The sequence below is a fragment of the Eulemur rufifrons genome, chromosome 30 (genome assembly GCF_041146395.1).
Source record: "Eulemur rufifrons isolate Redbay chromosome 30, OSU_ERuf_1, whole genome shotgun sequence".
Classification (NCBI taxonomy): Eukaryota; Metazoa; Chordata; class Mammalia; order Primates; family Lemuridae; genus Eulemur; species Eulemur rufifrons.
Genome location: NC_091012.1, coordinates 15,795,599 through 15,812,892, shown reverse-complemented (window position 1 = coordinate 15,812,892; position 17,294 = coordinate 15,795,599). Strand labels below are relative to the sequence as shown.

Genomic DNA, 17,294 nt, shown 5'->3' with positions numbered 1-17,294 from the left:
ATCAACAGTGCAATAAATCAACTGAAAGAACTGAAAAAGGATGAGCAAACCAATCCCAAACTCAGCAGAAGAGAGAATATAGCCAAGATCACAACAGAACTAAATGAAATTGATAACCAAGGAACTAAACAGAAGATTAATGAAGCAGAAAGTTGGTTTTGGAATAGATAAACAAAATCGACCTGCCTTTTATGAGGTTAACCAGAAGCAGAAAAGATAGGACTCGAATAAGCTCAATTTGGAATGAAAAAGGAGAAATTACAACTGATTCCACAGAAATACAAAATATCATCTTTGAATAGTCTAAAAATCTCTATGCACATAAACATGAAAACGTGGAGAAAATGGGCAAATTCTTAGAAAAACCAGCCTCCCTAGGCTCATTCATGATGATATGCAATTCTTGAACAGACCAATATCAGGACTGGTATTGAAGTAGTAATAAATAACCTTCCTTAAGAATAAAGTTGTGAACCACATTGTTTCACTCCTGAATTCTACCATACATAAAAATAAGTACTGGAGCCTATCCTGAAGAAATTATTGTACAACATTGAAAAGGAAGAAATCCTCCCCAACATATTTTACAAAGCCAACATTGCCTTGATACCAAAGCCAGAAAAGGACAGAACAAAAAGAAGAAAAATACAGAGAAATATTCCTTATGAATATGGATAACAAATTCTCAATAAATTCCTAGAAAATGGAATTCAGCTGGTCTTCAAAGAAATAATCCATTATGATCAAGCGGGCTTCTTTCTAGAGATGCAGGCATGGTTGAACATAGGCAAATCTATTAATCTAATTACATACATGAAAGGGAAATAAAAGATTTTGACAAGAAACTACTGGAGTTGATAAATCAGTTCAGCAAAGTCTCAGGTTACAAAATAAGTGTACACAAATCAGTAGCCTTCACACGAGCCAACAACTGTGAAACTGAGAACCAAATCAAAGACTCATACCTTTCATAGTAGCAACAAAGTAAATGAAATACTTATGAATATATCTAACTAAGGAGGTGAAGGACTTCTACAGGGAGAATTACAAAACACTGAGGAAGGAAATAGAAGAGTATACAAACATATGGAAAAGCATACCATGCTCATAGACAGGCAGAATCAACATGATTAAAATGTCTATACTACTGAAAATAATCTATAGATTCAATACAATCCCTGTTAAAATATTAACATGATTTTTTACCGATTGAGAAAAAGTAATTCTACGCTTCATATGGAACAAGAGAAGACCCTGTATAACAAAACCAACCTTAAGGAAAATGAACAAATTGGGAGGCATCCATTTACCAGACTTTAAGCTATAGTGCAAGGGTATAGTAATGAAAACAGCATGGTACTGTCACAAGAACAGGACATAGACCAATGGAAGAGATCTGAGAACCCAGACATAAAACCATCCTCATATAGCCATGTGATAGCAGACAAGAACGTACACTGGGGAAAGGAATCCCTATTCAATAAATGATCCAGTGAAAATTAGGTAGCCACATGTAGAAGAGTAAAACAGGATCCGAACCTCTCATCTGTCACAAAAAAAACAACTCACAGTGGATAAAAGACTTAAACCTATGTCGTGAAACCATAAGAATCCTAGAAGAAAATGTTGAAAATACTCTTACAGACTTCAGCCTAGGCAAAGAATTTATGAGGAAGACCCCCAAAACTATCACAGAAACAACAAAAATAAGTAAATGGGACCTGATCAGACTAGAAAGCTTCTGCATAGCCAATGAAAGTATACCTAGAGCAAATAGAGAAGCTAGAGAATAGGAGAAAATATTTGCATGCTATATATCCAATAAATTGCTAATAACTAGAATTTATATATAACACAGGAAAATCAGTAAGAAAAACAATAAAGCAACCCCATTAAAGGTGTGAAAAGGACATGAACAGAAAGTTTTTTAAAGTAGATGTATTAATGGGCAACAAACATATGAAAAAATGTGCACATCTCTAATCATTGGAGAAGTGCAAATGAAAACCACAGTGAGATATCACTTTACTCCAGTGAGAATGGCTTTTATCAATAAGTTCAAAACAAGTGTAGGTGTGGATGTAGAGAGATAGGAACACTTATATATACTTCTGGTGGGACTACAAACTGGTATAATCTCTATGGAAAGTTATATGAAAACACATCAAAGTACTAAAAGTAGAACTACCATTTGATCTGGCAATCCCACTACTTGGTATCTACCCAATGAAAAAATGTCATGCTCTAATAAAGACATCTGCACTTGAATGTTTATAACATCACAATTTACAATTGCAAAGATGTTGAAACAACCTTGGTAATTATAAATACATGCATATAAATATATGTATAAATACATATAAATATGTGATATTTGTATACCATATAGATTAGTACTAAGCCTCAAAATTCAGTGGTTAAATAACATACCTTGTATTATCCTGGATTGTATTGGAGCCCATTCTTTGAAGTAAAGTATCACACGAATGCAAAAACGTGCACCACACATGCTCACTATCAAATTGTTGTCAATTTATCCACACATATGTGACCAAATGTAAGTAAAAATCAGCAGGTATTGGACCACTGGAAGGGTGTGTAGGGGTTGGGAAAATTCACACCTAATTAGTGTGGTGCACACAATGTGTGGATGCGCACACTTGTAGGTTTGATCACTTGGTGCAAAAGCAATATATATAATCTGAATGATTTACTGCCATAATACTTTGAAATTAAAAAAAAGAAACAGTTTTATAATATGTAGGATAGTTTTGAAAAGCCTCATAACTATGTATCTCTTTAAGATATTATTTTTATTTTAATTATTGTAAAATCACAAAAATTACTATCTTAATTACTTTTAATTATTCACATCAGTCATGTTAACATCATTATGCAATATATGTCTAGAATGTATGTATTTCATAAAACTAAAATTCAGTACACATGAGAAAACTACCCATTTTCCCCATCGCCTAACTGCTGACAAACACCATCATGTTTTCTGTTTCTAGGAGTGTAACTGGTTTAGAAATATTGTACAAGTATAATCATAAAATATCTGTCTTATTCTGCTTGACATTTCCTTAAGCATAATGTCATCAAGCTTTATCTCTACTGTGGATGTTATTAGATTATTAGTTTTTTTAAAGCTGAGAAATAATCCATTATTTCTAAATTTCAAATTATATTTATCCTTTCATTTTGTAAGGGCAGTTTGGGTTTCTTTCATCTACTGGCCTTTGTGAATAATGATTAAATAAATATGAGTGTGAAGATACCTTTTTATTTTACAATGTATACAGGAGTTTATATTTGTGTTTCTTTCTGATTCATTGGTCCAGTTTTCTGTCTTTCTGCCAGTAGAAAACTTCATTGACTATTGTAGGTTTTTCGATGTTTTAAAATGGGGAAGTATGGTACCAATAGCATTGTTTCTCTTTTTGATGATTGTTCAGATCTTTGTGGTCTCTTGAGATTCCATATTATTTTTGGGTCTGTTGTTTCTGTTTTTGAAAAAAAATATTGAGAATTTGAAAGGAATTGCATTGAATCTGTAGACCACTATCGACATCTTCACAGCATTAAGTCTTCTTTCCTTGAACAAGAACGTGTTCAAAAGTGTGTTATTTTCATATATTTGTGAATTTTTCTGTGTTTCTTCTGTTATTTATTGATGGTTTCATTCCATTCTGGTCAGAAATTAAAGTGTGTAAAATTTCAGTTTTCTAAAATTGGTTAAGACTTGTTTTGTGGCCAAACAGGTAGTTTTTTAGGAAGAATGTTTTATGAGCTATCAAGAAGATTGTATGTTCTATTATTATTCTGTAGAGTGTTTTCTATATATTTGTTAGGTCTAATTGCTCTATGGTGTTTCCAAATCTTCTGTTTTCTTATTATTAATTTGACTGGCTTTATCATTATGGTAAGTGGAATATCAAAGTATCCTATTATTTTGCTGTCCCTTTCTTGCTTCAATTCTGTCAATGTTTTCTTTATATATTTGCGAACCTTGATGTGAGATAAAGATAGATATCGTATATATGTATTACTTTCATGGGTTCTCAGTGAATGACCTCTTTTTATATTAAATGTCCTTGTTTGTCTCTTGTGACAGTTTTTGCTTAAAGTGTATTTTATAAACTATAACATTTTTCACTTCAAATGTAATGTGCCTAATATAACTTTGAACTCCACTGCTCTTATATCCTTAAGGTTTTCATGGTATATCTTGTTATATCCTGCCAGTTTTAGTCTATTGTTTTTACAAGCTATGAAGTACAGTCTCTTTAGAGAGAATATAGTTGGAGTTTTTAATCCATTTTTTTAACTGTGTCTTCTGCCTGGAAATAGTAGTACATAAATATTTACATAATTTTCTCAAAGGGAAGGACTTATAATTTCCCTAATATTAATTGTTTTATATAACTTGTGTCACTATTTTTTCTTTCTTTCCTCTCCTTTTCTCCTGCATTGTGTGCCACTGATATTTAGGGACATATTTTGTTTCTTTGTCCACCTTCCTTTGTGTATCTCTATAAACACTTTCCTGATGTTCACTGTGAGAATTACCTAAAATCCTTTGAAGTTGCAACATACGTTGAACTGAGAAGTACTTAACTTCAGTTGCATACAAAAATTCTTAATCTTTACACCTGCCCCCAACCTTGTGATATTGATGTCAACAATTCTGTCTTTTTACAATGTATATCAATAAACATATGGCAATTCTTTTTTTTTATTTTGTCTTTTAAATTTTATAGCATAATTAAATGTTTTTGTACCGTCATTATAGTACTGCAGAATTTTATTTTTGGTATGTGCATACGTTTCCCAGAGAGTTATATAGTTGTCATAGAAGACAGAAACCAGCTTATGGAAAGGCCATAAAAAAAACAAATATATGGACATATATGCCAATAGTTTCATTCTCTTTTGAAAGGGAGTCCAGGAGATGGGATTTTACTACTAATGTGATTCCTTTATATCAGCACAGAGGAAAGTCTTTGGTAGGTAAATATAACCAACTTTCCTTCCAGTTCCATTTGGTTCTTGGTATCATTCTCATCTGGGGTGCTATAAACTATTAGCAGTTATGAATTCTCAAAAAAGTCATGTTTGTAAGTATACTTTTAAGGTCATACATCTGTGATGGAAGTAAGACCATGGTATTCTATTGTGCTTTCTTGCTAATGTGCTTGGTATAGTTTTATATATTCAAATTGTGAAGTATATTCACCTGAGTCCAGTTAGTGAGATACTTTGTTATTTTCATTTCTTTCAGAACTGTCTTCCCATTGCACCCAAGACCTATTGCCAGAGCAGGGCATAAAAGACTCATTCCAGAAATCAATAATGAGACAATATGGAAGCTGTGGCCTTGAAAATGTACACTTAAGAGAAGAATGGGAATGTGTAGGTGAGAGTAAGAGGCAGAAAGTATATCATGATGATCTTACTCAATGTTTGTCAACTACCCATAGGAAAATCTGCAAATGTAATAAATGTATAAAAGTCTTTACCAAATCTTCAAACCTAAATACACATAAGAAAAGACATACAGGAGAGGGAAGATTTAAGAATAATAAATGTGGAAAAACTTTTAACCACAGCTCAAAACTTTCTGGACATAGGAAAATTCATACAGGAGAGAAACCCTACAAGTGTGAAGAATGTGGAAAACTCTTTAACTGGCACTCAAAACTTACTACACATAAGAGAATTCATAGTGGAGAAAAACCATACAAATGTGAAGAATATGGCAAAGCATTTACCCAGTGCTCAAACCTTAAGGTACATAAAAATGTTCATACCGGAGAGAAATCGTACAAATGTGAAGAATGTGGCAAAGCCTTTAGCCGGTACTCACGTCTTATTGAACATAAAAGAATTCATACAGGGGAGAAACCATACAAATGTGAAGAATGTGGTAAAGCCTTTAGACGATGCACAGACCTCACTCTACATAAAAGAATTCATACAGGAGAGAATATCTACAAGTGTGAAGAATGTGGCAAAGCCTTCACCCAGTCCTCAATCCTTATTCTACATAAAAGAATTCATAGTGGAGAGAAACCGTACAAATGTGAAGAATGTGGCAAAGCCTTTACCTGGTGCTCAAACCTTAAGGCACATAAAAAAATCCATACTGGAGAGAAATCATACAAATGTGAAGAATGTGGCAAAGCCTTTAGCTGGTGCTTAAGTCTTACTGAACATAAAAGAATTCATACAGGAGAGAAACCATACAAATGTGAAGAATGTGGTAAAGCCTTTAGCCGGTGCGCAGACCTCACTCTACATAAAAGAATTCATACAGGAGAGAAACCCTACAAGTGTGAAGAATGTGGCAAAGCCTTTACCTGGTGCTCAAACCTTAAGGTACATAAAAAAATTCATACCAGAGAGAAATCGTACAAATGTGAAGAATGTGACAAAGCCTTTAGATGGTGCACAGACCTCACTCAACATAAAAGAATTCATAGTGGAGAGAAACCATACAAATGTGAAGAACATGGCAAAGCCTTTACCCAGTGCTCACATCTTAAGGTACATAAAAAAAAGTGATGATGGAGAGAAATCCTACAGATATGAAGAATGTGACAAAACCTTTACCAGGGACACATACCTTACTCTGCATAAAATAATTCATACTGGGGAGAAACCCTACAAATGTGAAGAATGTGGCAAAGTCTTTACCCAGTGCTCACACCTTAATCTACATAAAGGAATTCATACCAGAGAAAAATTCTACAAATGTGAAAAATGTGGCAAAGTCTTTAATAACTGCTCACATCTTACTCAACATCAAAGACATCATACTAGATAAAAGTGAGATAAATGTAATGACTATGGAAGTGCTTTCCCAATGCATTAGCCTTAAAATGCACAACAGTACTTATGCTGAAAGTAAACAATAATCATGTAGAGCACTGAACATACCTTTACTTCTATCACAGATCTTATTGGACATGAGAGAACTTACAATGAAAGAAACCCTCCAATGTTTTCTCAAGCACTGCCCAACATCAGAAAATTTTTAATAGAAACCTTACAAATTTAATGAATGTGAAAAAAGATTTATGCAAAAGGTATGCCTTAGAGAACAACAGAGAATTGATACTTAAAACTACTTTGCAGATATAATAAATTTCAGAACAGATTTAATCAAAAATCAAGTCTAAATAGATATCAGAGGATTCACAGTACAATGCACTAAGGCACTAACACATTCAACCATTTCTTTAAACCAGGTTGCTTGCTATACAGAATAATCCAGTTAAAATAGTTAGATAATTTATTTGTATGTCAGTTTTAAAAAGAGAGCGATTTTTTGAGAGTTATAATTATGTGTAAAATATACTTTCTGGTCAGGGTGGGGTGAAAATGTAACAAAGTATAATTTTTTGCATTTTTTGATAAGCAAATATTGATGTGATTCAACTCTCAAAGCAGTAGGTGCTATGCTTTCATTCCTAGTGTGTATGTGAATGTGTGTGGTTAATGGTAGCTACATCACAGTTATTAGAAGTCTTTCTGTATTAAGTAGGCATCATTCATGTGCTTTTCCATGGAAAATTAAAAACACTGAAATGTAACATGTATGAAACGGAGAGGTGCTTTGTGGTTGACTTTTAACAAACAGTATTTAAAGTGATGTGTAATGTAGGTATACAGACTAATATTCTTCTCATTATAATCAGAATGAAACAATTACAATATTAGAAATAAATTGTTTTACTAATAGCAAATTAGGATGATGAAATAGAGTGAATTTTGAAATATTTTTAGATTACATGTAAACTTAATTTGTTTTATTAAACTAAAAAAGGTTTTTAATGTGTCAAACATGTTGTAGATTGAATGAAGTGTTATTTTGCCACTAACATTAACCTATCCAATGTTACTCAAATTTTGAGATAATGGATTGTAAAAATGTATAATTGGGTTACACACTAAAATGGCATCATTTGTGATCCTTTTTATCAGTGACTTTAAATTTCTAATACTTTGATGAATAATGTTCCCAAAAGTTTTATTTTTTATTATTTTTGCGATTACATTGTTACTGTAATGCTTATAATAAAGATTGTCCACTTAATGAAAAGGCATCCATTTCTCAACACTGAATGACAACTACTTCCATTTTATCCTACATTTTTCTTTCAGCATGCAACTGCTCTAGCCAGTGAAGCACAAATAAACACATTTTTTATTTACATGGAATCCAACATACAAATACATCATGGTTAAGATGAACTTTAGTTGTAATAGATTTACAGAGTAAGTAATAATGTTTGTGTGAATGTGGTTGTATACCTATTTTGAAATGAAAAGAAGAAATATTGGAAAAAAATAGGTAATTTCAAAAGTGTTGAGAATTTACTAGGAAACTAGAAACTTCAAAGATTCTGAAAGCAATTTTTTTTTTGCTTTATGTTGAATTAATTTGTTTAAAACCCTAAAGCTTCTGGTTCAGAACCTGCCCACATGAATCCTCTGTTCTTACATGCTTATTACTCATGCTAGGCCTAATGTATAATTTTATTATTTCAAAGTTCATTAAGTATTCTTTATATGACATGCTCTTCAATTATAAGAATGATTTTTATAAAATTTAATGGTGCTCATGAAATAATCTGAAGGTATGAGTAATTCCACAGTGTATTAATTTCATTTTATTTACTTAGTACATTCTATATTTTCCTTCTACTTTGGGGAGCGTATTGAAAGCAATTTTGGTTACTGTTTCTTTTAATTTTGGTCATTGACCTAATTGATTTATTGACTGTGTCAGGCTAATTTGTTCAGGTAAACACTAAGAAGGATTTATAAATTATGAGGTTGTTTTGATATTTAAATAGAAGGAACAAGTACAGGACAGTGTTATGTATGTAGTAAATGCTTTATAATTAGTTGTAAATATTTCTTTTTTTTTTTTTGAGACAGAGTCTCGCTCTGTTGCCCGGGCTAGAGTGAGTGCCATGGCATCAGTCTAGCTCACAGCAACCTCAAACTCCTGGGCTTAAGCGATCCTCCTGCCTCAGCCTCCCGAGTAGCTGGGACTACAGGCATGCGCCACCATGCCCGGCTAATTTTTTTTTTTTTTGTATATATATATTTTAGTTGTCCATATAATTTCTTTCTATTTTTAGTAGAGACGGGGTCTCGCTCTTGCTCAGGCTGGTCTCGAACTCCTGACCTCGAGCGATCCACCCGCCTCGGCCTCCCAGAGTGCTAGGATTACAGGCGTGAGCCACCGTGCCCGGCCAGCTGTAAATACTTCTGTGGGAGTGAGTTTGTGGCTCTGGGTAAGAGATTGAAAATGTCCAGGGTGAAAAAATGGCACTGATTTTGCATATGGAGAGAGGAGACCTACAGAACAACCAACACTTGGAATTTATAAGTGGAAACTCTGCTTCTTTGATTTCCTAATTGTCTCCAGCGTTTTATGCTTTTTATCTTCATTCCCTTCTACAAATGTATCTAAGCCATTCTTCTTTTTGCCTGTACTTGGGCTACAACTTTCTCACTGTGGTACTCACCCCCTGCCAGTTCACACAGTACTTTAAAAGTTCTGATGAGAAGTTCAGTATTCTTTAATTTGGTGAAAGAAAAATTTATCTAGAGAGTTTGAGGCCATTTATAGGTTATACATGGAGCATTCTGATTACTTAAGATTAGAGAGATTCAGTGTCCTAAGCTAAAAGTAAGAGCCTTAAAGCACAAAGAAAGATAAACAATTCTGAACGCCAGAGGATTAAATCAAGAACTCAATATTGTTTGCTTTGTAAAAGCAAGATGTTATTAGATCCTAACATATAATGTCATAAATATGAAAATAATTAAAATAAGTAAAGCATTAATAATTGTGTGATGTGTATGGTAAGCACTATATAAAGAAACATCAGCATTTGGCCATCTCTTAATAGAGAGTTTAGGTAAAGGAAGAAGTTTGAATTTAATTTTCTATGAATTACTTATAGTACAACATACACATCCATCTAGAATCTACTTATGACTATGTATTTTCTGTGTTAGAATGTAATAGAATGATTTCTGTGGATTTAAAATTTGGAATAATCTTTCTTTACCTGATATTTCAATCTTAGGGAATTTATTTTACATGACTTTATTTCAGTTCGTACAGTGCACAGTACACAGTTTCCATTTTTAGTCATCTAACTGTGGCCAACAATTTGGTCATTCTCTCTAGAGGAATCTCGGATCATGGCAGCTTTTTGATTGAAAATTTCATCAGTGATTTGACATGCAATCTTCTTTTCTGTGCTGACAGTGGCCAGAGGTGGGACAGTGAGCACCACATACCTCTTTAGTGTCTTCCATACCATAATCATCAGCACCAAGAAGTCCAGGTCTCCTAAGCTTCAAATAAAAGCATTAAAGCCCCTTTCATGTTCTGTCCTGGATTCTGAATCTGCTGGTAAATATCAGAGTTCCCTTGCTTATGACTGACAAATAGAATGACAAAAACAGCACTAAAACTATATATTTTTGATACTGTTCAGCTAAGCTCATGACTAAGATCCAGGGTCAGCATTCAGAACAATGCTATACTTCAAATATATTTATTGATTTTTATAATTGACTGATAATATTATGTGTATTTATCATGTAAAATGTGATGATTTGATATATATATATATATATATACACACACACATACACACCCATTGTCTAATGCTTATTCTGGCTAATTAACAAATGCTTTACTTCTCATAGTTATCACCTTTGTGGTGAAGAACACTTACTGTCTCAGCATATTTTTTTTTAATTTTTTTTTTTTAATTCTTATTTCAGCATACTGTGAGGGTACAAAAGTTTAGGTTACGTATATTGCCCTTGGCCCCCCCAGCCCCACGAGTCAGAGCTTCAAAGGTGTCCATCCCCTAGACAGTGCGCATCGCACTCATTATGTATGTATACACCCATCCCCTCCCCCACTCACATCTGCCCGACACCCGATTGATTTTATTCCTGCATGTGCTTTTAGGTGATGATCAGTGAAACCAATTTGCTGGTGAGTACATGTGGTGCTTATTTTTCCTTTCTTGGGATACTTCACTTAGTACAATGGGTTCCAACACTTTCCAGGAAAATACAAGAAGTGCTATATCACCATTGTTTCTTATAGCTGAGTAGTACTCCATGGTATACATATACCACATTTTATTAATCCATTCATGGATTGATGGGCATTTGGGTTGTTTTCACATCTTTGCAATTGTGAATTGTGCTGCTATAAACATTTGAGTGCAGATTTCTTTTTTATAGAATGTTTTTTGTTCTTTTGGGTAGATGCCTAGTAATGGGATTGCTGGATCAAATGGTACTTCTGCTTGTGTCTGTTTAAGGTATCTCCATATTGCTTTCCACAGAGGTTGTACTAGTTTGCAGTCTCACCAGCAGTGTATGATTGTTCCTATTTCTCCACATCCACACCAGCATTTATTGTTTTGGAACTTTTTGATGCAGATCATTCTCACCGGAGATAACTGATATCTCATTGTGGTTTTGATTTGCATTTCTCTGATGATTAGAGATGTTGAGCATTTTTTCATATGTTTGTTAGCCATTAGTTTATTTCTTTTGAAAAGTTTCTGTTCATGTCCTTTGCCCATTTTTTGATAGGGTTGTTTGATTTTTTCTTGCAGATTTTTCTGAATTCTATATAGATTCTAGTTATCAGCCCTTTATCAGATCTGTAAGAAGCGAATATTTTCTCCCATTCTGTAGGTTGTCTATTTGCTCTCATGATAGTTTTCTGGGCTGTGTAGAAGCTTTTTAATTTGATCAGGTCCCATATATTTATTTTTGTATTGCTGTGATTGCCTTTGGGGTCTTCTTCATAAATTCTTTGCCTAGGCCAATGTCTATAAGGGTTTTTCCAAAATTTTCTTCTAGAATTCTTATAGTTTCACACCTTAGGTTTAAGTCTGTTATCCACTGTGAGTTGATTTTAGTGAGAGGTGAAAGGTGTGGATCCTGTTTCAGTCTTCAACATGTGGCAATCCAGTTTTCCCAGCACCATTTATTGAATAAGGATTCTTTTCCCCAGTGTGTTTTTGTCTGCTTTGTCAAAGATTAGATGGCTATATGAGGATGGTTCCATGTTCTTTAGAGACTTTTTCTAACCAAGTGGCTTCTTTTCTAATCCTTCCTAGATGAGTATCTACATCACAGGAAGCATTTATGTATATACACAACATGTATTTGTCACCATACATATACCTTCTTTCTCAGCTAATATATAACCTGAAATCTACAAATTTTGTTATTTCCTTATTTGGAAAGTCCCATATGTTTACTATATTGTGCATATACTATTGGACTAATCATTTCTGAAATATATCTTAGATAAAAAATTTTGAAACATAGTCAACAAGTGAAAAATGTTTATTACATAAATATTAAATTAGTTTGTGTTGACAAGAAACACTTTAGATACCATTTTAAAAGATTCCGTACTCAAGTATATTTGAAAAATGGATTTTTTTCAATTTACCTTAAGCAATACACTTTTAAATTAAGAAAATATAAATAATTAAAAGAGAGTATATTTTACCACAATTCACAAGAAACACACAAACTAAGATAAACAACAGAATCAGATTTTTTAATGCTGCTCTAATCTGTTTTATTACATTACATGGATCATGACATCCTTTGCATATCATCACATGTGCATCATGGCATCAGTGTTAAGGACTTCCATCCATTTTTACCACACATTATTGAACCAGGCTTCATCATTGCACGTTTTTTTTTTCAAACAAAGCTGGTATGAAAACACCTTCATGCTCATGCTGTAATAATTCCTGATGGTATGCCCTGAGATATGCCCAAAACAAAGGGACTGGGTTTTTTGTGCTCAGTTTTCCCACAATTAAGTCAAGTATCTCCAGTGAAGAACATTTGAGGGACCTAAGACATATGGATGCCTGTGAATCTCAACCCATGTCAGTCAGGCTGGGCCTGGGCTAGAAGAAGACACTGGGTGTTTCAGGGAAGGGAGGCTCTGTCCTCCTGCACATTGGCTATTATGCCACAAATTGTCATGTGATTCTGTGTCTTTTTCCAGCTGGAAATGATGACGGTCAACCTAAAATAATCAAAAAGGTCATCTAATTTAAAGAGAGTATTCATGTGCAAAGGTTCAGGATGGCCACCCAGGAGCATAGATTTAAGTTTCCCTGACTGTATCCTCTTATTAGTAGCAGTTACAAGTTGGTTTTTAAGGGAAAAAGAGGAGAGGCAGTTTCTAAGTTGTTGATCAAGAATTTCCGTTAAAATTACAAAAGGTATTGATTGGTTATACTTTGTTTTTTTGTACCACAAATTTCATAAACTGGAAGATATGGGTGTGGCAGCTAGCCCAGAACAAAATGTCTTGAAACAATTGCCCAGGCATGGTTTAGGGGGTTGACATATGTCACATAACTCATGTGTCTCTGGACCTGATCAATTCTGCATACCTCATATAGCTCAGAAAGCTCTGAGGTATTTTTCTTTTCTCAGGACACTGAGGAAATGTGTTCTGAGGGCAGACCTCTCCTCACACGTTGCTGCCACATGTGATAACTGTCCAATCACACACATGTGCACTTGGTAATGACATGGCCATGCCCCTTTCAGAACAAGGATCCAAGCTCATGAATTGCACCCACAGCACATTTGCACCTAGATTTTCCCACCAAAAACCCACACAAATACCTAGATGACTCCTGGATTATTCATTGCCCCAATACTGCATCTGTAGCAGGAACCTGTTCCCTACACCAGGCTAGGCTCTGGACCACCCAATCACAATCTTATCTACATGGACACAGGAATAAGACATAGCCCTACCTGTGATTTTATCTATAGCAAACAAAACAAAAAACAAACAACAAACAAACAAACAAACAAACAAAAACACTGCAGTGTTCCACAGCCATAGGTCCTTGATAGGACTTTCTCTGTTCTGCCTATTTTTTCCTACAAATCCTCTTTTTTGTCCACTCCATATGCCCAAGGCCACCCCTCTGGTGCCTAGATATAGCACCTCCTGGAATTCAGATGTCCATAAGTGGAAGACTGTAGCCCTAGATGTAGCTAGGGCAAGAGCAAATGCAGATTAGGAATCCAAGACTTAATTCTCAAAATTGAAAATGAGGGAAGAGATTTTGGTCCCCTCATTTTTCTTGAAGTGTTTAATTTAGAAAACTTTTATAGTGCAACTTTTTTATGCCTCTTTGAAATATATGTAAATTATTTAACAGCTAACTAGGGCCTTTGCCATTCTTTTTGACTCAAGAATATCTTTCTCTAGGACCTGGGAACAATTGCTTTGAAATTTAAATAGCCTGGAAGATAGAGCCCTATGCAACACTTTTTGTAGAAAATTAGGAGCCTATCTTCAGGAGGCACCTGGCTTCAAGTTGCAAATCTGTATCTTGTCATGAAAACAACAGAAGTATATTTTTCCTTTGAACATAACCAATTCAAATTTCCTTTGAATATAACCAAAACAGAGATATTTCTCCAATTTCCAGGTGAATTTAGGATGTACTATATATGACAAATGGTGCTGTTAAGTCTTCTACTTGAAGAGTAATGCTGGCAATTTTTCTTTATTTTTGCAATCTCTTAGCAGACTGCCTGTCATACATATCACATTCTGGTTTAATTATGTAATAAAATAGTTTTCTTTCTGTTCTACCATTGTGAATCATTTTTCTGGGGCTTGAGATGGTATTCTTAATTATATTACTGAAATGCTGTCCAGAGTTTTCAGAGATGATACAAATATAATCAGGTGCCCATAACATTTCACTGTGGAGGGGTCTTTTCCTCTGGGGCTTCCAGTCACAACCCCACAATTGTGCAGCTAATTGTACACTGCCCCAAATCTGTAGGAAGATTCATTTCTCTGCCTATTTGGGATCTACAGTCTCTTCTAGAGCAGTTAGGGCAGATTTCTACAAAAAATAACTTCACAGGGCAGCAGTCAGTCATCCCAATCTTTCTTTAAATGCACTTGGCATTCTCAGAACTTGAAACTGAGTCAGAGTCCATGGGGCCCCAAAACTCAACCAGGCTTGCACATGTGCTTTCAGTAGGCTTAGACTCTCAACTTTCCCCTTCTCTTGCACAAATGTTCATGAATATACAGAAGGCACCTGCAAATTCCCAACCTCTCCAAGACCCAAATCTATAGCTCTAAAATTTAAATCCACGTCCTGGGATTCTTCAGGATATGTTAGAGCCTTTCCATGAGGAATCTCTCCTCCAGCTTCCCTCCCCTCACTGACACACCCAAGAATACAAAGCCCGGTTGACCCCATTTAAAACTGCCTAAAAGATCTAGCCCCAACCTGGGATTCATAAGACAGGGCCAGACTTTGAGTTGAGGATACTCAGAAAACCTAGGGGAGACATTTTCTGCACTGAGAGAGAGCAACATAGGTATCTTAAAGCCCCATTTTGGAGTGCACCCTCTGAGTTTTCCAGATCTTGTCCAGTGAGCTGCTGTAGTACTGTGAAGGCTTCCTGGTGTAAACAGAATCTGGTGGCAGAATCTGTATGTGTAAACAAGCACCTCAGCAGCCAGAGAGGAGGGCCATAAAACATCCACTGCCATAACCACTGTGTTACTGGGTATTAGGGTATTCTTGTTCTTCCTTCTGCCCCAGACTTAGCTGGTCATGGATAGGTAGTAGCACACAGATGATGCAGGGACAGCTGCTTAACCAGGGCAGGTTTATTCTCTCTTCTGACCCACAGAGTCAGCTGAGTGTCCCCTGCTTGGATCACCATGGGGGCATCAGGCTCATGTCACTAGAGATTCTCATACCAGGACCTGAGAGACTAACATATTGGGGACGTCATATGCAGGCTGGGCTCAGGCTGATGACAGGGTTTAATTCTTTCCATCTCAGAGGGAGAGAAAGGAGTAAACTAGGGTTTTTTTCTCCCCTCACAGAAGGAATCTTCTTGGTTGGTGCCCAGATGGGAGTTGCTCCAGTGTCTTGGTCCTTGGGTGAGGAACAAGGAGGAGGTCTGGAGATGCAAACTGATAGATAAATCACTTGCCTTCATTTTATCTGGCCATGAGAAAACCAGATGAAGCAGTCGTGGTCTTTAATGTCCTGAAACTTTCAGTCTAGAAAACATGTGTAAGTGGTTGCACTTAGCATCTTGTGTTCAGTGCCAAGAAGGGAGGTGTACAGGGGACTCGGGCTTCATTTGCACCACTTCCCTTATGTTGTTGTGAGTGCTGATGTCAACACTGAAGGACAATTCATGAAGAGAAGTGTTGTCTTTATCATTATGATTATTATTTCTATAGCTTTTGCATTAAGGATAAATATTTAGCTTCTATGTAATTTTCCTAGAAAAATTTGGTGTTTGGTTTAAATAGTTTGCTATTGTATTTTATAAAATAGTTACGGCTAAAATTTAAAAAGTGAAAATCAAACAAACTCTGTGAGTAAAATTTCTCTGGGTCAGGATTAGGAAGGACAGAACTGGAAACAAACCAGCAGTATAGAGATCAGAAGCCTTGGACCTGCTCCCTGCCCCAACCCTGCCCAGATCCACCCTCTTCTGAGCCTCGTCCAGGTTGGCCCCACACTGGAATCTCCCCTCACAGAACTGACTCGAAGAGATTATATTTTGGGTGCTGCTCTTGCTGTCTCCAAAGCTAGTGCTCACAAGTTTTTAAAACACAAAAGCAGGTAAATAGGAACAAAGGACTATATTTTGGGGCCTTATTTCTTTTCTCATTAAAACCTGTGTTTCTAGAGACATCCCACCTAGCAACCTGTTCTTCATTCCTGCAGATCCGGTAGTTGCTTCACAAGTTATAATAAGGTAAATATGTACTCAACAATAAAACATCTGTCTGAACTACACTCCACTCTTCTTTTCTGTATTGCTTCTATCTGTCTATATTTAGCTTTTATTTTATATATTTCCTTCTTAAAATAAGTGTTAGGGAAACAGAAGATAAGTACGAAGACTGGGTATTTCATCTGAATGCTGCCTGGAATTTGGGGATACTTAGTACCTGACTCCCTGGCTATTATGAAGATTAACTCACACACTGTGATGTCCCCAGCACAGAGCTCTGTAACATGCTTGTGAGCACGTGGCACCTGCTTGGGAAACACTTCATTAACACATGTGTGCATGTTCTTTTACAAATGTAGACTCACTCAGACATTGCTGCCTTCTCCAGCCTTCTGTAAACTTTAAATGGCCAACAAAGAATGTGATCTTTCAGGACAGTA

General features: G+C 35.4%; 1 protein-coding gene across 1 annotated transcript in view; it reads left to right on the top strand.

Moving 5' to 3' along the window:
* Positions 1-17,294, top strand: part of LOC138378783 (zinc finger protein 679-like) — a 45,351-nt gene that overhangs the window by 15,321 nt on the left and 12,736 nt on the right. Inside the window, exon 4 of the mRNA XM_069464142.1 lies at positions 5,285-6,246. Within this exon, the coding sequence (XP_069320243.1) occupies positions 5,285-6,246 (962 nt within the window). The remainder of the gene's footprint in view (positions 1-5,284; positions 6,247-17,294) is intronic.